The sequence below is a fragment of the Pogona vitticeps genome, chromosome 6 (genome assembly GCF_051106095.1).
Source record: "Pogona vitticeps strain Pit_001003342236 chromosome 6, PviZW2.1, whole genome shotgun sequence".
NCBI lineage: Eukaryota > Metazoa > Chordata > Lepidosauria > Squamata > Agamidae > Pogona > Pogona vitticeps.
In genome coordinates this window covers 104229615-104249064 of record NC_135788.1, presented here as the reverse complement: position 1 = coordinate 104249064, position 19450 = coordinate 104229615, and the positions used below count along the sequence as shown (strand labels likewise).

The following is a 19450-nucleotide window of genomic DNA, read 5'->3' as shown; positions in this document are numbered from 1 at the left end:
ACTAATAAGATATTCTTAAAATTAAATTGTCTGAAGGAACATTATATATTTCTAGACTTTTAAGTTTATTCAGTATGATTCTTCATAACTTCATCCATCTTGGTATCTCAACCTTTCTCTTAGATTGCTCTAAAAGAGAACCTAGACTGATCTTCTATTACTAGTCCCCACCTTGACCATCATCATTCAATGCAAGTTGAGATGCTCTCATGGCCAGGGAGGATTTTGGGCAATGACTACTTAAGGCCTGCTAAACATGATTTAAGACACATCTACTTGGGCAAACAACATGAGTAGACTCTGTACGCAGAACCTAACTAAGAGCTGAGTCTCATGGCACAATCTACCAGCACCACTAAAGCCCCAGATAAAGCCTGTCTTGAAGGTGATAGACAGAATATGTTGTGCTGTCCTTCCTCAGCCCTAATGATAGAAGAAAAACGCACAGCAGAAACGCACTACTTATTTCCTTTAGGCTGGCCTGTCCCTTAATCAACATTAATGTTCGCCTGCCTCAACTGGTTTGTACCAGTAGATATTACATAGTATTCAAACAGTACTTTCTGTCCTTAAATTAAGTTGCAGTTGCAGATTCCAGATATTCCTCTCATTGTGAAAAGCTGTTTGAGATCCCGTAGTTACAAGACAAAACAAAATAATAGTTCTTTATGAATGAGAGATACAGAAAGTGTTCACTTTTGTAGAATTAGGATTGAGAGAAGAGTAGTACCTAAGACTTTGAATACAGCATTTTTAATTCCCTTGTTTCTCATGCTGTAGATTATTGGATTCATTAAAGGGGGAAGCAAAGAATATAATACAGTCATTACCAAATTAAGATATGAAGAATTCGAGGATGGCTTGATATAAACGAAAGATCCCGTGAATATAAGTATGGACACTACAATGAGATGGGGAACGCAAGTTGAGAACGCTTTCTGCCTTCCTTGCACAGATGGAATTTTCAACACTGCTATAAAAATGTACACATAAGTCACAAGGATAAAAACAGAACATCCTACTACAATCACAACACTTAACAAAATAAATCCAACTTCAATTAGATACAGGTCAGAGCAGACAAGCTTCATTAATTGTGGGATTTCACAGAAAAATTGGTTCACAACGTTGGAGCAAAAGGGGACTGCAAAGGTACCTCCTGCGTGTAATGCTCCATACAGAAAGCTGCTGATCCAGACAATAGCAATTATTTGCAGGCAGGCTTGCTTGTTCATCAACAAGTCATATTGCAATGGATGGCAGATAGCAACATACCTGTCATAGGCCATAACTGTGAGAAGAGAGAGATCAGATGATATAAAGATAAGATGGAAAAGCACTTGAGCAACACATCCAGAATACGAAATGTGTCTAGCGTCCATGAGGGAATTTGCCATGGATTTGGGGACTATGACTGAAACTTGTCCTATATCCTGTATGGCCAGGTTCATCAGAAAGAAGTGCATGGGGTTATGTAAGCGGTGGTCAGCAACTACTGCAGAGATGATGAGAAGATTTACTCCAACTGCTACCAGATAGTAAACAAGGAACACAATGGCAAGTAGAATCTGTAATTCATGAACTTCAGATAAACCCAAGAGAAGAAAGTGTGTGAGAGAAGACTGATTCCTTAGCTTTTCTTCCTGAAGATACATGTTGTCTTCCTGTGAAAGGAAGTAGAAGGACATGAGTATAAAAGCAAGAGCTGCTTTGTGTTGGGTTTTTTTTTTTGTGGTGGTGGTTTAGTCATTTCTTATTACTTATGAGTAGGGGGAGGATTTCTGGGACATGTCTTATTTTTTTGCAGCCTATGTTTGCATTTTTTAAAGAGGCTTTGGACATGCTAATCAGGAATCTGGTGGAAAATGCCAGATTACTTGGAAAGGCATTTGAACTTGCTTGTGGCTTCAAATGTAGGTTGCCGAGAGTGTGTGAAATGTCATAGAAACCCTCCCCCATCTCAGTGTTTATTAATTTATTTCATCCAAAGGTATTGGGAGGTATTCATTAGAATAAAAATACATAAATGTAGTTTAAATTCATATTAAATTAATTGAACCACATGAGGAAGGCTTGCAAAACTAATTGAAGACTGGGGTTGCCACATGCAAAGAATGGCACAGCTTCTATCCCAATCATAAACCATAAATGCTCCAAAGCAACTGGCTTCAAAAGTATTTAGAATTCCTATGCTAATAATAAACCCTAACCCTTTGTCTATAACTTTTTATACATATTTAAATGCTTCCAAATTCCTAATTCCTTGGGGATATTATGAAGGGACAATTTTATTTGAAGTGTTCACATTTAAAGAAAATAAATCCCAATAAACTATACAAACATAACAATGAAACCATGCCACCTCTACATCATCACATGCCCACAAATTAACTAGTAGACAAAAAAAGTATATCAGTAAAAATGGGCTAACAATTTACTGGTCGAGAGGTGAGGTGGTTACAACCCTTCTTCCCTGTTATGAAACCAAAGGAATCAAAACATGTCAGTGGAAATGACTGAATTCTGCAGACATTTTCATACAACTCTTAAGGTGACAATGAGGAAAAATGCTTACCTTGTGAGTCTAGTTCTGCATGAATTCTGCAAATGAACATTTCTCTGAAGTCATACAATATATTAATGATGTAGATAATGGTTGAAAATGAGAACTCATGAAGTTCTATCCCACAAACTGCAAACAGTAATATTTTTTGTTAGGTGCATGGAGGAAAAGAGGGACATTATGAATTCTAAAATATGTACCTCCTGAAACATTTTCAATTGCACAAGATATAATTTTGATAGAGAATATTGATCAATTCAGTGAATTTTCTCACCGGTTTTGAACATTTTTGAAAAGGGACAGTGTGACCATGGAAGCTGACAGCTTCATAGCCTTCATCTTAGACTACTGTAATATACTCTGTGTGGGGCTCCTATTGAAGATTGCATGGTTACTGCAGTGAGTACAGCATGTGTCAGCTAAATGGGCTGCTGTCAAAATGACTTCCAGAGCCCATATGCATTGAAAGAATTACAGTAGCTGCCAATGCATATCTGGTTAAAATGCAAGCTTTTGGTGATGACCAACAAAGTCCTAAATGGCATAGGACCTGGAGTAGTTGATCATTAGGTTGTCCCAGGGAATCAATAGAAGTGTGGGCAGTAGTAATAAGGGCAAAGGCCCATTATTACGTTTATTCATCTGTTACAGTTATTTATATTCCACATTTAAAATGTATCTGTGTTTGTGTGCATCAATGAGAGAGAAAGAGAGTGTTGAAAATATGTAGCGGAACATAGTTTTGTTGCAGTAAGAAATGAAAAATATTCTGAAATTATGAGATAGAAATTACTTACTATTTTTCTTCACCATTTCTCTTAAGCTCCAGATGCACCTTCTATTCCATGGATATTTCATGTCCAAATACAGTACTTACCAGATGCAGGTTCCACTTTATAAGTACTTCTTCTTTTGTTCCTTTATGATGGCAGTAAGAGCTTGTTATTGCAGAGAGGAGACTTGTTAGCAGCTCCTTCATGCCCTTGGAGATGTGCTCCTTCGGGAAGCCATCATCGCTCAGAAACACAAGCATTCCAAGATGAAATGACTGACCAGTATGGACCAGTGTGTCAGGAAACGTCAATGGGTTCTAAATGCAGCAGCCAGATTGCTTACTGGGCTTGGTTACAGGAATCAATAAAGAATCGAATCTTTATTGGTTACTGAAGTTCTGCTTTACTACATCTCACTTTGATATGAGTCATTGGAAAACATATTCGCAAAGCTGTCCTTTGACCCCCCCCCCCCCGGTTCTATTTTGTTTCTGAATATTTCATGCTAAATTTCATGAGGTCTGAGCTCTCACAGTTCCAAAGGTTTCCAACACAGAAGTGAAGACATACTCCTTTCTATTTGGTGTAAGTGATAAAACAGGGAGAAGCCGAACACCTGAGGTGGCTCCAAGGACAGAAGGCAGGCCTTCTGAAGGCAATGGAAGGACAGTCAAATGTGTAGTCTTACACCTCAGTAATGCTGGACTTCCTGAATCTGAGCTGCATTTCTGTTGGCTCTGGTCAGGCTCGTCTGCTTCCTCTGTGGGATGATGGCTATAACCAAAGAGGTGGAAGAGACTGAGGTTTCCCTAATGTGAATATGGCTGAGGATGGCTACAAGGGTGTTTGTCCTACTGTTTGGTCTGCTGTGGGAATAGGCTTGTTCCTTCCTTTTGCTGAAAACCAGGAGGTTTTTTTTTAATTAGATATATCTGTGATCTAAAACTTAGAATGACATTCGCCATTGCAGTGGTGCCTTGACTTGCGAACGCTCCTACTTATGACCATTTCGAGTTATGACCAACTCTAGCTGCAAAATTTTGCTTCTACTTGTGACCGGAGCTTCCACTTACGAACAGAAAAAGGCAGGGAAAAAAAGGCGGAAAATTCAAATTTCTAACTGTAGGTGGCGACGTGGCTGCTTCTTTGTAGCTCTTTCACCCCAGCAGTTAGAGAGTGTGTATCATCGTCGTAGGCTTGGGACTGCCTCCTTCTGCTTCTGAGAGAGAATGTGTGTGTTTGCAGGGAGGCTTCGGACTGCCTTGTAAGATAAGGTGCTGTTTTCTGCTTTTTAAAAACTGTTCTTGGTGTTTTTGCAACGTGGTTTTGTGCTGGGGGGTTATGTTTCTGTGCTGTGATGGGTCTTGGGGGGGTTTGCTTGTTTTTTGGTGTTTTTCTCCCATTTCTGATGGGTCTTGGGGGGTTTCCTTGCTTTTTGGATTTCCCCCCATTTCCAATGGGTCTTGGGGGTTTCCTTCCTTTTTGGAGTTTCCCCCCCCCCCCATTTTCGACTGGTCTTGGAGGGGTTCATTGCTTTTTGGAGTTTTCCCCCCATTTCTGATGGGAGTTGGGGGTTTCCCTGCTTTTTGGATTCCCCCCATTTCTGATGAGTCTTGTGGAGTTTGTTAGCTTTTTAGTTTCCCATGCCCCATTACCAATCTTGCACGATCTGCTTGATTGCTTTTTTGCTTTATCGTGTTTGCATTTGCAATGGGTCTTGCACGGTTGATTGGTTTTGTTTTGTTTTCTTTGCATTAGGTCTTGCACACTTGATTGCTTTTTGCATTGTCTTGTTTGCATTTGCAATGGGTCTTGCACAGTTGATTCCTCCCCCCCCCCCTTTGGCTGGAGGGGATTGATCATGTTTCTGACCGGCTTTGCATTGATTTTTTTTGTGATTTTTTTTTTCAGCCAGAATGGATTAATTTTATTTCAGTGCATTCCAATGGGAAATGGTGCTTCAACTTATGACCATTAAGAGTTACGACCATCTTCCTGGGCCAATTAAGTTCGCAAATTGAGGCACCACTGTAATTTGGGAATTGCTTTTCTGGCACGATGTGAAAAGATTTTCCAAGAAAGCCAGCAGTAGTTCATTTAATGAACTTTCAGGGAGCAAAGAACTGCCTCTAGTTAATGAAGTGAAATTGCTTTTCTTGTGTTTTATTTCTATTTCACCCAACCTTATCTTTGTATCATATTAGTCACTTCTGTTAAAGGAAGCCATATTTTGGTTAAATATCAGGAAAAACTTCCTAACTGTTAGAGCAGTACGACAGTGGAACCATTTACTTCGAGAGGTGGTGAGTGCTCCAACACTGGAGGCATTCAACAACAACAAAACTTAGATAATCACCTGACAGATATGCTTTGATTGTATTCCTACATTGAGCAGGAGGCTGGACTTGATGGTCTTGTAGGCCCCTTCCAACCTCACTTTTCTATTATTCTATGATCCTTCTCACCCTTCGTGTTAAATTGGATAACTACAAACATTTCTCAGTCACATTTTTCTGATCATTCCCTCATCTTTCCTTACCTGGCTGAATATAAGCAGCCATTAGACATAAAGGAAACTGCTTAATGTCCTGACAGATGATTGGTACATATTAATCAATAATTTCATCTTGGAATATTTGCACTTCTGAGCTATGATATACGTATTCCCATAGAAGCATATCTCTGGGGACAAAAAGAAGTTGTTAACAGGTCTCCTCTCTGTACTTCAGTTGCAATTGCAAAGGTACAGAAGAGGAAGGACTTATTAAATGGTATCTCTGTTGGGCTAGACACTATATGCATGCATTGCATATCAGTGGAATAGAAAGTGTATCTCGAGCTAAGAAAAATATGTGAAGAAAAACAGTAAGTCATTTCTATCTTATAACTTTAGAATTTTCTCAGTTCTTCCTGCTACAAAATATATTCTACCATCTCTCTCTCTCTCTCTCTCTCTCTCTCTCTCTCTCTCTCTCTCACACACACACACACACACACACACACACACACACACACACACACACACACACACAGAGAGAGAGAATTGCACGCACACACACATACAAACCACATATTAAATGTGAAAATTAAGTAGCATATAAATAAATTTAGTAAGTATTTTGGGCAATTATCATTATTACTACTGCCCATATTTCTATTGTTTCCCTGGCACAACCTTCCAGGCCATTTAGGGCTTTGTTGGCCATCACCAACAAGGTTCAATTAATCAGTTTTCTCTGTCAAAATTGCTTCCTATTCAAATTTTCAGGAGGTATATATTTTAGATTTGTGATATCCCTCTTTTTCCACCTTCATCTTAGAACAGCTGCTACTGTTCACTGTTTGTGGGACAGATGTTCTGTGTTCTCCATAATCTGCACCATTAAGAGACTGCATTACTTGAGAGTCATATTTGTTTGTAGAACTAATTCAGAACTAGATCCACAAGGTATGTGCTTTTCATCATTGTCATCTTAAGAGTTGGGAGAAAAAAGGCCCCAAGATTCAACCGTTTGTCATGTATTGTACTGATCTGTTTTGAATGCTTTGGTTTTATAACAGGTAGAAACTATTCCACCCCCACTTGACCCAGTAAATCTATAACCAGTTTTCAGTGAGATATTTTTTATGCCAGATAATTTTTTCACATGTGATTATGTAGAGCTGATATATTCCAGTTGTAAGTTTGTAGAGTGTGTTGCTACTTATTTCCCCTAAATTTCAAGCAATCAAATAAAAAAGTATCTTCATATAAACCGCAATAATTTAGGAATTTGGAAACATTATAATTATATAAAGTTAAATATTTATTTTTCAATTATGAACTTTAAAACAGTTTTGGAGCAGATTTGGTAAGAGCACTGATAATGGATAAGTGAGACAGAAGCAGTGTCCACCAGGACTGTTGGTATAAGGCACCATCATCCTCAATTATTTTTTTCAAGCCTTCCTGGTGTAGTTCAGTTTAGCAATAATTATTGTATTTTGATTCAAAAATATGCTTCTCTACTGATTTTCTGTATTACTCTAGCATATGTTTCTCCATATCTTTGAATGAACACAGATTATAAATACTGGAAAGTAGCAAAATAAAGAAATGACTAAACCACCACCGCAAGAAAAATACCAGAAAATGCAAGTAATGCTGTTCCTTCTTTTACACTCATGTCTTTCTGCTTCCTTTCATAGGCAGGAAACATGTATCTTAAGGAACAAAATCTAAGGAATCACTCTTCCCTCACACAGTTTCTTCTCTTGGGATTCTCAGAGGTTCGTGAGCTTCAGGTTTTATTCTTCACTGTCTTCCTTGTTTACTATCTAATAGCAGTTGGAGTAAATCTTCTCATCATCTCTGCGGTAGTTGCTGACCACCACTTACATAACCCTATGCACTTCTTTCTGATGAACTTGGCCATACAGGATGTGGGACAAATTTCAGTCATTGTCCCGAAATCCATGGCAAATTCCCTCAAGAATATTAGACACATTTCATATTCTGGATGTGTTGCTCAAGTGCTTTTCTATTTTATGTTTGCAGCATCTGATTTCTTTCTTCTCACAGTTATGGCATATGATCGGTATGTAGCTATTTGCAATCCATTACAATATGAGATGTTGATGAACAAGCAAGCCTGCCTTCAAATGATTGCTATTGTCTGGATCATCAGCTTTCTTTATGGAGCCTTACACACTGGCGGTACCTTTGCAGCCCCTTTTTGCTCTAACATTGTTAACCAATTTTTCTGTGAAGTCCCACAATTAATGAAGCTTGCCTGCTCTGATTTGTACCTAATTGAAGCCGTGTTTCTTTTAGTAAGTATTGTGATTGCAGGAGGATGTTTTATTTTCATCCTTTTGTCTTATGTGCATATCTTTACAGCGGTGTTGAAAATTCCATCCATGCAGGGAAGGCAGAAAGCATTCTCCACTTGCCTTCCCCACCTCATCGTGGTCTCTGTATTAGTATTTACAGGATGTTCTGTTTATTTGAGGACATCCTCTAATTCTGAATCAAATCTTGATTTAGCAATGACTATATTATACTCTATGGTTCCCCCTTTAATGAACCCAATAATCTACAGCATGAGAAACAAGAAAATAAAAAATGCCATAACCAAGATAGTAAGTTTAAGACACTCTTTTCACTAGCCTTGTTCTACGAAAGTCACTAGTTTTTGTATGTCTAATAAAAAACAGCAACTATTCTTTAGTATTTTTTGTACTTCCATATTCCTGAATAGCCAGTATACACTGAGAGGAACATCTGGGCTCTGCACCTACAAGTATTTTAAAGGACAGGAAAAAGTTTGAATGATCCATAAATATGTATTGGACCAAAGCCAGGTTAAGGAGGAGAGTCATGAAGGAGAAGAATTAGTTCCTGATTAATGGACAGTTGCTCTAGGACAGTGGTTCTCAAACTGCAATTCCCAGGAATCCTGACCAGCACAACAATTGGTGAAGGCTTCTGGGAGTTGTAGTCCAAGAACATCTGGGGACCCCAGTTTGAGAACCACTGGTCTAGGAAGAAGTGACCCCCGTTGTGCCTTTTTCTTCTGTCAATAGGAAGAGTAATAATCATATTTCTTACTTTCAAGACAGATTTTATATGGGGCTTTAGTAATGCTAGTAGACTGTGTCATGAGACTAGGGTCTACTTATGTTGCCTGTCCAAGAAGGCACATCTCAAATCATATGGAAACGGCCTTGATTATTCATGGCCCAAATTCCTTCCTGGGTATTATAACTTCTTAAACAAGCTTTGAATGATAATGGGGGGGGGCACTGTTAGCCTCCACTCTGATGGGAATATGACCAGCTTCTTCATATAACTCTAAGTGTAGAAGAACCCCTTCTCAGTCCGTATCCCTTAGAATTGTTTTCATAATATCAGATCTATTACACAATGTGAAGCTTCTGGGAGATTCATCCTTGAACTATTCAACGGTACATCATGCATCTCAGAAAATCAAGGTTTTTTGGACATATATATTTATTTAGTAACTATTTATAAGGCACTTGATAGTGGGGAAAAAAAGCATTGCTTGGAAAAAGTTAGTCTCTGTCCTGAATTCTCATGCTGTGATTTCAAGGAATGGGTGGCAGCAAAAACAAAAAAAAATTCTTAAAGCATCTTAAAGATTGCCAAGATTTTTTTCATCACAAACTTCCAGAGATGGCAGTTCACTTTTGGAAATGCAAGAAGATGAGTTCTGCTGGATGGGTATTTATATCTAAGAGAAGAGGACTGGGATTCAAAATGCTAAGTATGGCAGACGTCAAAAGACATCAGCATTCTGATGCAGTTAATAAGGATAGTTTAATCATCATCAGGAAGTGGCGAGCATAGATTTTAATGGTGCTCATTTAAAGTTTTTCACAGGCATGGAATGGGATTGAGTACATTCAGGCGTAGATCAGCATATTCATCTATATATGGTCAGGAAAAACCTTTGTAGATAATAAGTGTAATGGAAGAGTTTATCTATCAAATGCAAGCAGTTGGTCAGAAGAAATAGGAAGGCAACAATTACAAATAAAGAGATTTCTCTAAGCAAGTGGCAAAATATGTCCACATTTACTTTTTCTGTAAAGCTGCAGGAGAAACTGGTGAAAGACTAGATGACTGGCAAAAATATATATCACCTTGGAAAATGAGTGGGGGACTGAGTCCCTCAGGGTGTGGATTATAATGTTGGAGTCATTTAATGGTGTTTGCAGTGCAGATATGGGACATTGCTACCAGTAGGATCTTGGCCATTCAGGAAGTGGGACAAATATAAGGCATGTTCCCAAAATCAATGGCCAGTTCTCTCCTGCACAGCAAATACATTTGTATTTGAGATGGAGGTACTCATATATGAATACAAATATCCCTGTGCAGCTGGAGTTGATGAGGGTATGCCCCCTGGGATTGGACCATCCACTCATATGTCCACCAGTGGTGGCAGCCTCTCTCATCCTTCCAATCACTTCCAGAGCCCTGCTGTCTTCCTGCTTGGCTAGCCACTCCAGGCAAGGGGAGGGAGGACAAGTCTCCATGGCTGCCGAGTCACTAGCCAAGCGAGATGAGAGCGGGGCTTAGGGTGTGAATGGAAGGATGAGCGAGGCTGCCACTGCGGCCATCAGATACATGAGTGGACAGTCTGGCCCCAGGGGGCAGACTCCCGTTAGCTCCAGCTGCAGGGGCATATCCGAGGGTATTCTCATACACAAGTACGAATATCCCCATCTCTAATATGCATCCCGCAAGTTCTCTTTTATCTCTTCATTATGGCATTAGACTTTTCTTTCCAACTGTATTGACATATGATTGGTCTATTGTTATCTGCAATCATTAAAATATGAGATATTGATGAATAAACAAGCCTGTCTATAAATTATTCACATTGTTTGGTTACTTCTTTTTTTCTTTTTTCAGTGCCTATACATTGGAGGGATTTTTTTTTCAATCTTCTTTTCCTCTAGTGCTCTTGATCACTTTTTTGTGAAATTCCAAAATATTCCTCCGGTTTGTATTAATTTGCACCTTGTTGAAGTTGGAAGTCTTCTGTTCAGTCATGTGGTTGGAACAGATTATTTTCTACTCATGGTTGTGAGTGTGATGCCTCATTACTTTTAAATGTATTGTATTTTTTGTGATGGTAGGTGTACTATTAACAGTGCATCGGCTTGGTGATTATGTAGTGGAAGGGGGTGAGCATGGAATGTTGATAAGAATGGTTGTGATTGGCTGGAAGTGAAACTAGGTAAGGCAAGTGAGCATGTCTGGAAGACAGTGCAGTCCAGAGAAGATCAGTCTAGGGTCTCCTTTGGAGTGGTCTGAGAGAGAGTTTGAGATACATAGATGGCAGAGAGTATGAAGAATTGGGTAGAATATATCTAAAGTCTATATCATGCTCCTTTATCACTTTAATTTAAATAAAATCTTATTAGTTCCATTTGTGTTGAGTGCTACTGAGCTCAATATGTGAAGCCTGATAATCTGAAGGATGGAATAAGTGCCTAAGTGAAGGGGCAAATACACATACTCAGGACACATTAACATAGCAGGTGTGCCACAGCAGGTGTGACACTTGACGAAGGCTGGCTAAGTGAGGACAATTAGAACTCAGCACTGTTATTCCAAGTGGCATTTGGGATAGTGCATTAGGCTTCAAGGATGTCCTCAAAGCTGTCTCCACTGGGAACATCTGCACTCCATCAGCAAGTCTAACAGTTTATGTATTGGACCAATCCTGAAATAAATGTAGGTGACTGAAGGACTAGGAGGGTTAGATAGACAATATAAGATAAGACAATACACTTAACTACTGAGAGAGGCAAATCTGAGCCCATTTGTCTCTCTGATGGTTTTGCCCCACCTGCTGAACTGATATACTGTAACGGCCACTGCAGCAAGCTTGATTCATGTGTGCTACTGAGATTGTATCTGTATATACTCAGCCTTCCATCCTTCCGAGGTCGGTAAAATGAGTACCCAGCTTGCTGGGGGGGGGGGGGGCAATGTGTAGCCTGTATAATTAAAATTGTAAACCGCCCGGAGAGTGCTTGTAGCGCTATGGGGCGGTATATAAGTCCAATAAATAAATAAATAAATAAATAAATAAATAATAAATATATATATATGTGCATCATTATAGCTATTAAAGTTCTGCTATACCAAATGTCACTTTGATTCGTGTCACTGGAATACATCTCTCCCTTCTCATGACAAACCATCGCTCGTCCAAATGGGGCTTCTGAGCATTTCATGCTAAATAGCCTAAGGTCTGGCCTCCCACTGTCCGGTTTCCAACACAGACGGGAAGACATACCCCTTTCTACTTGGTATGAATGCATAAAAGAAGAGGAAGGAGAGCACCCGAGGGACACCAAGGGCAGAAAGCAGGCTTGCCAAAGCAATGGAGAGACAGTCAAATGAGTATAATGGTGCAGAGGAGGCATCTTGCATAGTACACCCCCAAATGTGGTCTTGCATTTAACACTTTGTGGCTTCATTGTCCCTCTTCACTACTTGGGAGATACTGTAGTTTGTATCTGGGTTGCAGTACAGAGGATTTAGCAGTTTGTCCACTTGCCTTCATGTCTCCCTGGGCATTATTTCCATAATCGCAGTCCAGTACAGTTCAGCCTTGGCTTTCTCTTCTCTTCATCTCAACAATAGTGAACCATACACGCACTTTAGACCAAGATATTCTGGTTCACCAAAAGAAGCCACAGCATTTCCCTCAGCCTACAAACACCCTGCCCTGATTCTGCAGCATGCTGGGTGTCGTGAATCTGAGCTGCAGTTTTGTTGCCTCTGGTAAGCTACATGGGTGGTGGATGCATCTTTTGGTGGCTGATGGTTGCAACCAAAACACATGGAAGAAATTGAGGTTTCCCTAATGAGAACATGTTTTAGGGATGACTACATGGGCATATATCCTGCTGTTTGGTCTGCTGTGGAGACAGGCTTGTTCTGTTCTTTTTTCCCCAGGAACCAGGAAGATATTTTTTTTCATTAGATATAGGCATAGTCACACCAGCGCAATGTTTCCCAGTTCTTCCTCATTTTTTTTTTTTAAAAAAAACTATTTTTAGTGGTCAGACAACGCAAGATCATTAGTGCATCTTTTAGCATGTTTCCATACCATCTGCATGTCAAATCCACTGGAAGGTTTCTTCTTTCCTTGTTGCGGGATCTATTACACAATACAGTGGTGCCTCGCATTACGATGTTAATTCGTTCCATCGAAAACACTGTAAAATGAAAATGTCGTAATGCAATTTTAAAAAGCCCATAGAAACTCATTAAAACCCGATTAATGCGTTCCTAGGGGCTTGAAACTCACTGTCCAGCGAAGCTCCTCCATAGCGCTGCCATTTTCACTGCCTGTGCAGTGAGGAATCCGTGCCAGAAAAGAGCGGGTGGCCATTTTGTTTACCCGGTGGCCATTTTGAAACTGCCAATCAGCTGGCTGAAAATCATCGCTTTGCGATGATCAGTTCCCGAAGCAGGGAACCGATCATCGCAAAGTGAAATTCCCCCCTAGGGAACATTGTTTTGCAATCGCTTTTGCGATCGCAAAAATATCAACATCTAGCGATTTCATCATCAAACAGAGTGCCCATTAAGCAAGGCACCACTGTAGTTTTATAGTGGTGGTGTGCGTTTATGGCTATATCAATACTTTTTCTGGCAAGCCACCTTGTCTTGCTTCCAACAGTGATGTTGTGCGCTGTATGTCCCTGTAATATATTTTTTCAAAAATTAGCAAGTGGAATGTTGATGCTTTGGAAAATATTTATCATCAGCCTCTGCACTTCACCTACTTGTGGATCCTTCCACCAGATGGTGCTCCGTCCCCTCATACCCAACAACAAAATGTTGCCGAAACATTAATGTAACTATTTTTTTAAAAAAGGGAAAAGGTGTCCCCAGAGGTGGGTGGTCAGAACAAGGCCGGCTGGAGTTGTGCTGTCTTACCACTGTGCAGCTTCGGGGTGTGGGACTCACCCATTATCTTTAAAAGGGATCCTGTGAGACCCTATATATACTCTTTCCGCACTACAGCAGGATCCTTTCTGTTTTGAGATCTTAAATATTTAATTGGTTAATAAAGTGTGGCCCTGGTTTACTGCATCACTTTGTGTCTTGCATCATTATTCAGGGGTAGGAGGGCAATGTCTGTGATCACACACTTAAAATGAATGTTATCATTAACAGGAGGATCGTTTTTCTGGCTCTACATAAGAAACTTTTTACAGAAAGCAAGCAGTAATTTCTTAGATGGGGACGTGGTGGCGCTGTGGGCTAAACCGCAGAAACCTTTGTGTCCTGCAGGGTCAGAAGACCAGCAGTCGTAAGATCGAATCCACGCAATGGAGTGAGCTCCCATTGCTTTGTCCCAGCTCCTCGCCAACCTAGCAGTTCGAAAGCATGCAAATGCGAGTAGATAAATAGGTACCAACTCAGTGGGAAGATAAAACAGTGTTCCCTAATCACGCTGGCCATGTGAAAACGGAAACTATCTATGGACAAGCGTTGGCTCTACGGCTTGAAAATGGGATGAGCACCGCCCCCTAGAGTGAGACACGACTGGACTAAAAAATGTCAATGGGAACCTTTAGTTTCTTAAATTAGCTTTCAGGGATGAAAGAACTGCTCCTAATTAATGAAGTGAAATTGCTTTCCCATTGCTTATTTCCATTTCACCCAACCTTGCCTTTCTATCATATTAATCATTTTATATTAGTCATACTAAAAGTCCTTTTACTCATTGCTAGAATCTATGAATATAAATCACATTTTTTTCTGGCCATTTCACCATCTTTTTTTAACCTTCTGCCTGGCTGAATATAGGCAGACATTAGTGACAAAGTAAGTTACTGAATGGCATGCCAGACCATTGGTATGTTTTGGACAATAATTTCATCTTGGGATGCTTGTGTTTCTGAGCTATAACAGCTTCCCACAGGGGCATATCTCAAGGGGCACAGAACAGATACTAACAAGTCTCTTCTGCAATAGCAAACTCTTGCTGCCATCACAAAGAAAAGGACTTATAAAGCAGAATCTCTATCTGGTTGAGTACTGTACATGAACATTGAACATCAGTGGAATCAAAGTGCATCTGGAACTGAGACAAATATATGAAAAAGTGAGTAATTTCTATCATGTAACTTTGGAAATTTATCCATTCTTCCTGATAAAAAAATATATGTAGCCTATTTTCTGTGACGTATTTTGCTCTCTCTTTCTCTCTGTTTCTCACACATACACTTTAAATATAGGATGTAAATAATTCTAACACAAAAACAATTGTAAAATGAATTGGGGGGGGGCATTAATTCATATTGGTAATGCCTCTTCTATTACTTTTCCAGTAGATACAGTACTAATGATTAACCAGGCCCATTTGGAGAGAAGAGTCCTTTAAGTATCCAGGTCCTAAACCATTTAGAGCTTTGATGGTCATCCTGAACAGCATGCAGTTAGATTAATGGATATCAGATTTTAAATGGTCTTTTAATGCTAAATGTTTTTAATGAAGTATTTGGATTTCTGGAAATTTATAAAAGTTTATGAATGTTCTAAGGACCATAACAATAAACTGACTGACTGACTGATAGATGGGACTGGATATGAATTGGCAAGAGTTGTGATTCTTTCAGTGTCACATAGGCTCTGAAAGTTATTCCTGCCAGTTATCTAGCTGTCACCTACTGCAGTCACTGCAGCATCCGTATAATCTTTGAGAGGAGCCCCACACAGAGTGTACTATAATAGTCTAATGTGAAGGCTATAGAGCTGTGAACTTCCTTGGTCATTCTGCCCCTGTCCAGAAATGATTCTTGCTGGCAGGCCAATTCAAGCTGGCCCCAATCATTCAAAGCCTCTGAGTTCGTCTGAGATTTGTGTGTGAGAAAGAAAAAAAAACACCTCAGGGGTTACCTCAGACTACACACCAACTTCTTCAGTGCAAGTGCAACCCAATCCAGAACAGGTCACATAGCCATCTCCTGAACATGAACCCATCCAACAACAGAGCCTCCATTATGTTGGTATTCAGCTTCACTTTATTAGCCCTTCTCAGTCCATTATTATCCATTCCACACTCTGTTCTGTACCTGAGTAGTCTCAGCAGTAACAATTATCATATTGTCAGCTTAATATTAAAAGACCACATGCTCCATCTAGAGTTATTATCCAATTAAGCCCAAACTATAAGAGCGGTCTTGCTTCTTTCCACAGAAAACATCCTTGGTAAGGAACAAGATTCAATCAATCAATCTTCCCTATCAAAATTATTTCTCATGAAACTGTCCACGCTTCACAAGCTACAACTTTTAGATTTCTCAGTCTCTTTTGTCTCTCTCCATCTTATAGTAACTATTACTGCCCACTGTTTATGGGACAGATCTTCCTGAGTTCATTTTCAATTGTAATCTACAATGAGAAGACATTTTATTACAGCAAAGTCACAATGGGTTGCAAATTTCATGCAGAACTAGAACCACAAGGTACGTAAGTGCATTACATTGCCATCACCTTGAGAGCTGTAAGAAAACGTATCCAGGATTCAGTTCCTTGCCATGGACTGTCTTGATATATTTTGATTGCTTTGGTTTCCTAACAGGGAAGGACTGTTATGACCAACACACACACCACAACTCAGTAAATCTGTAGCCTGGTCGCAGTGAAGAACATTTTTTTTTTGGTCCCAGACATATATTTTTTTGGATGTTGCAACTTACTGGCAGCATGTTTTGGTTGTTAATAGGTTTGTAGAGCATGTTGGGATATATTTCCTTTAAATTTCAACCCTTCAAATAAAATCGTTCTTTTATAAAATCCCCGAGATTAGGAATTTGGAAGCAAAATAATATTTGTATACAGCTATAGGCAAAGAATAGGGTCAAAGATGGGCAAGAAACACTGGTTTGACAGTTGATGCCGTTTTATTTTTCAGCTGAAAAGATGATCAGCTGCTCCCCACTCAGACGCTGCGCTCTGGCTTCAGTATCTTGCTTCCTTTGAGTGGGTGGAGAAGGCAGGGCTGGGATCCACTTGAACATTTGCTTGGCCAAAAAAAACCCCACAAACAAACAAACAAACAAATAAACCAGCATGAACTGCCAAATTGGCCGTTTTTGTTTATTACTAGTTTGAGTTTATTATTATTATATAAACTCTTAAACAGTTTTGGAGCAGGTTCTTTAAGAGCCTTGATGGCTGATGACTGTAAGAGGTGCAGTGCCCCGCAGGACTTTTGGGATAAGGCACCCCTCCCACTCTAAATGATTTCTGTAAGCTTCCCTGGTGTCATTCACTCTAAACTACCATCACAACAAAAGCACCAACAATTTCAGTTGATGCAATTCCTCTTTCTACCTTCTGTTTCCTTCCACAGGACGAAAACAAGTATCTCATGGACCAAACCCTAAAGAATCAGTCTTCTTTCACAAACTTTCTTCTCTTGGGATTCTCAGAGATTCATGAGGTGCAGGTTCTACTCTTTACTGTGTTCCTTGTTTACTATCTGGTAGCAGTTGGAGTAAATCTTCTTATCATCTCTGCGGTAGCTACTGACCATCACTTACATAATCCTATGCACTTCTTTCTGATGAACTTGGCTGTACAGGATGTGGGACAAATTTCAGTCATTCTCCCTAAATCCATCGCAAATTCCCTCATGGACAGTAGACAGATTTCATACTCTGGATGCATTGCTCAAGTGCTTTTCTATATTTTGTTTGCAGCATCTGATTTCTTTCTCCTCACAGTTATGGCATATGATCGATATGTTGCTATTTGTGCTCCATTACAGTATGAGATGTTGATGAACAAGCAAGCGTGCCTTCAAATGATTGCTATTGTCTGGATCAGCAGCTTTCTTTATGGAGTCTTACATTCTGCTGGTACCTTTGCAGCCCCCTTTTGCTCCAACATTGTCAATCAATTTTTCTGTGAAATTCCACAATTAATGAAGCTTGCCTGCTCAGACCTGTATCTAATTGAAGTTGCATTTATGTTGTTAAGTGTTGTGGTTTCAGGAGGGTGTTTTATTTTCATCATTGTGACTTATGCGTACATCTTTACAGCAGTGTTGAAAATTCCTTCCATGCAGGGAAGGCATAAAGCCTTATCCACTTGCCTTCCCCACCTCTTTGTGGTTTCCATATTTGTATTGACAGGATTTTCTGTTTATGTCCAGCCCTTTTCTAATTCTTCCTCATATCTTGAATTGGCAATGACTATATTATACTCCATGGTTCCCCCTTTAATGAACCCAATAATCTATAGCATGAGGAACGAGAAAATAAAAAATGCTCTATCGAATATATTACATTTGAGATACTATTCTCACTAGCCGTGCTCTACAAATGTGACCGCTTTTCGTATCTCTCCTCCAACAACAACCAGTTTTTAGTTCTGTCTTGTAACTACAAATTCTCAAACACACTGAGAGGAACAACTGGGAGCTGGACCTACAACTATTTGAAAGGACTGAAAAAAGAGTGTGAGTGATGCATAAATATCTACTGGCGGAAAGCCTGTAGAAGCAGGGGAATCATGAAAGAGAATAATAAATTCCTACTTAAGGAATGGGTGGTCTAGGAAGAAGTGACCCCTGTTGTGCCTTTTTCTTCTATCAATAGTTCTGAAGAAGGACAAAAAACGTATCTTATTTATCACCTTCAAGACAGGGTCTATATGGGAGTTTAGTAATGCTGGTAGACTGTGTCATGAGACTAAGGTAAAGGTAAAGGTTCCCCTTGACAATTTTTGTCCAGTCGTGTCCGACTCTAGGGGGCGGCGCTCATCCCGCTCTTCAAGCCATAGAGCCAGCGTTTGTCTGAAGACAATCTTTCCGTGGTCACATGGCCAGTGTGATTTAGACACGGAACGCTGTTTACCTTCCCACCGAGATGGTACCTATTTATCTACTCGCATTTACATGCTTTCGAACCGCTAGGTTGGCAGGAGCTGGGACAAAGCAACGGGAGCTCCCTCCGTCGCGTGGATTCGATCTTACGACTGCTTGGTCTTCTTACCCTGCAGCACAGGCTTCTGCGGTTTAGCCCACAGCGCCACCACGTCATGAGACTAGGGTCTGTTGAAGTTACCTGTCCAGGCAGGTGTATATTGAATCATATGGAACAGGCCTTAATTATTCATGGCCCATACTACTTCATGGCTGTTATAATTTCTCAAACAAGCATTGAATGATGATGGGGGGGGTAGTTTTAGCCTCCACCTGGATGGAAATATGACCAACTTCTTCATATATCTCTAGGTGATGTAAAAGAAGAAGAACATCTGGCTAACGGAGGACAATTAGAATTCAGCCCTGTTACTCCAAGTGGAATTTGGGATAGTTTACTAGGCTTCACAATTCCCTGCAAAGCTGCCTCCATTGGGAACATTTGCACTCCATATGTGGTCACAGAGAATGACATCTGCCAGTCTAACAGTTTATGTTTAGGACCTATTCTGGAATAAATTTAGGTGAATGATGGACTAGGTGGGTTATACAGGCAATATAAGATAAGACAATACACTTAACTACTAAGGGAAGCAGATCTGAGCCCATTTGTCTCTCTAGTAGTCTGGCTCCTGCCCCAC

At 39.9% G+C, this 19450-nt stretch overlaps 3 protein-coding genes across 3 annotated transcripts; 2 read left to right on the top strand and 1 right to left on the bottom strand.

The window, feature by feature from the left end:
- Window positions 1-692: 692 nt before the first annotated feature.
- Window positions 693-2683, bottom strand: LOC110070336 (olfactory receptor 14A16-like). Its single transcript, XM_020778007.3, has one exon. The coding sequence runs from the start codon at window positions 1686-1688 to the stop codon at window positions 693-695; it is 996 nt and encodes a 331-aa protein (XP_020633666.3). The 5' UTR covers window positions 1689-2683.
- A 4228-nt stretch (window positions 2684-6911) lies between these two features.
- LOC110070335 (olfactory receptor 14A16-like) lies at window positions 6912-16629 on the top strand. Its single transcript, XM_078378092.1, has one exon. The coding sequence runs from the start codon at window positions 7534-7536 to the stop codon at window positions 8482-8484; it is 951 nt and encodes a 316-aa protein (XP_078234218.1). The 5' UTR covers window positions 6912-7533; the 3' UTR covers window positions 8485-16629.
- LOC110070334 (olfactory receptor 14A16-like) lies at window positions 16630-18194 on the top strand. The gene has a single exon (XM_020778005.3). The coding sequence runs from the start codon at window positions 17253-17255 to the stop codon at window positions 18192-18194; it is 942 nt and encodes a 313-aa protein (XP_020633664.3). The 5' UTR covers window positions 16630-17252.
- Window positions 18195-19450: the final 1256 nt, after the last annotated feature.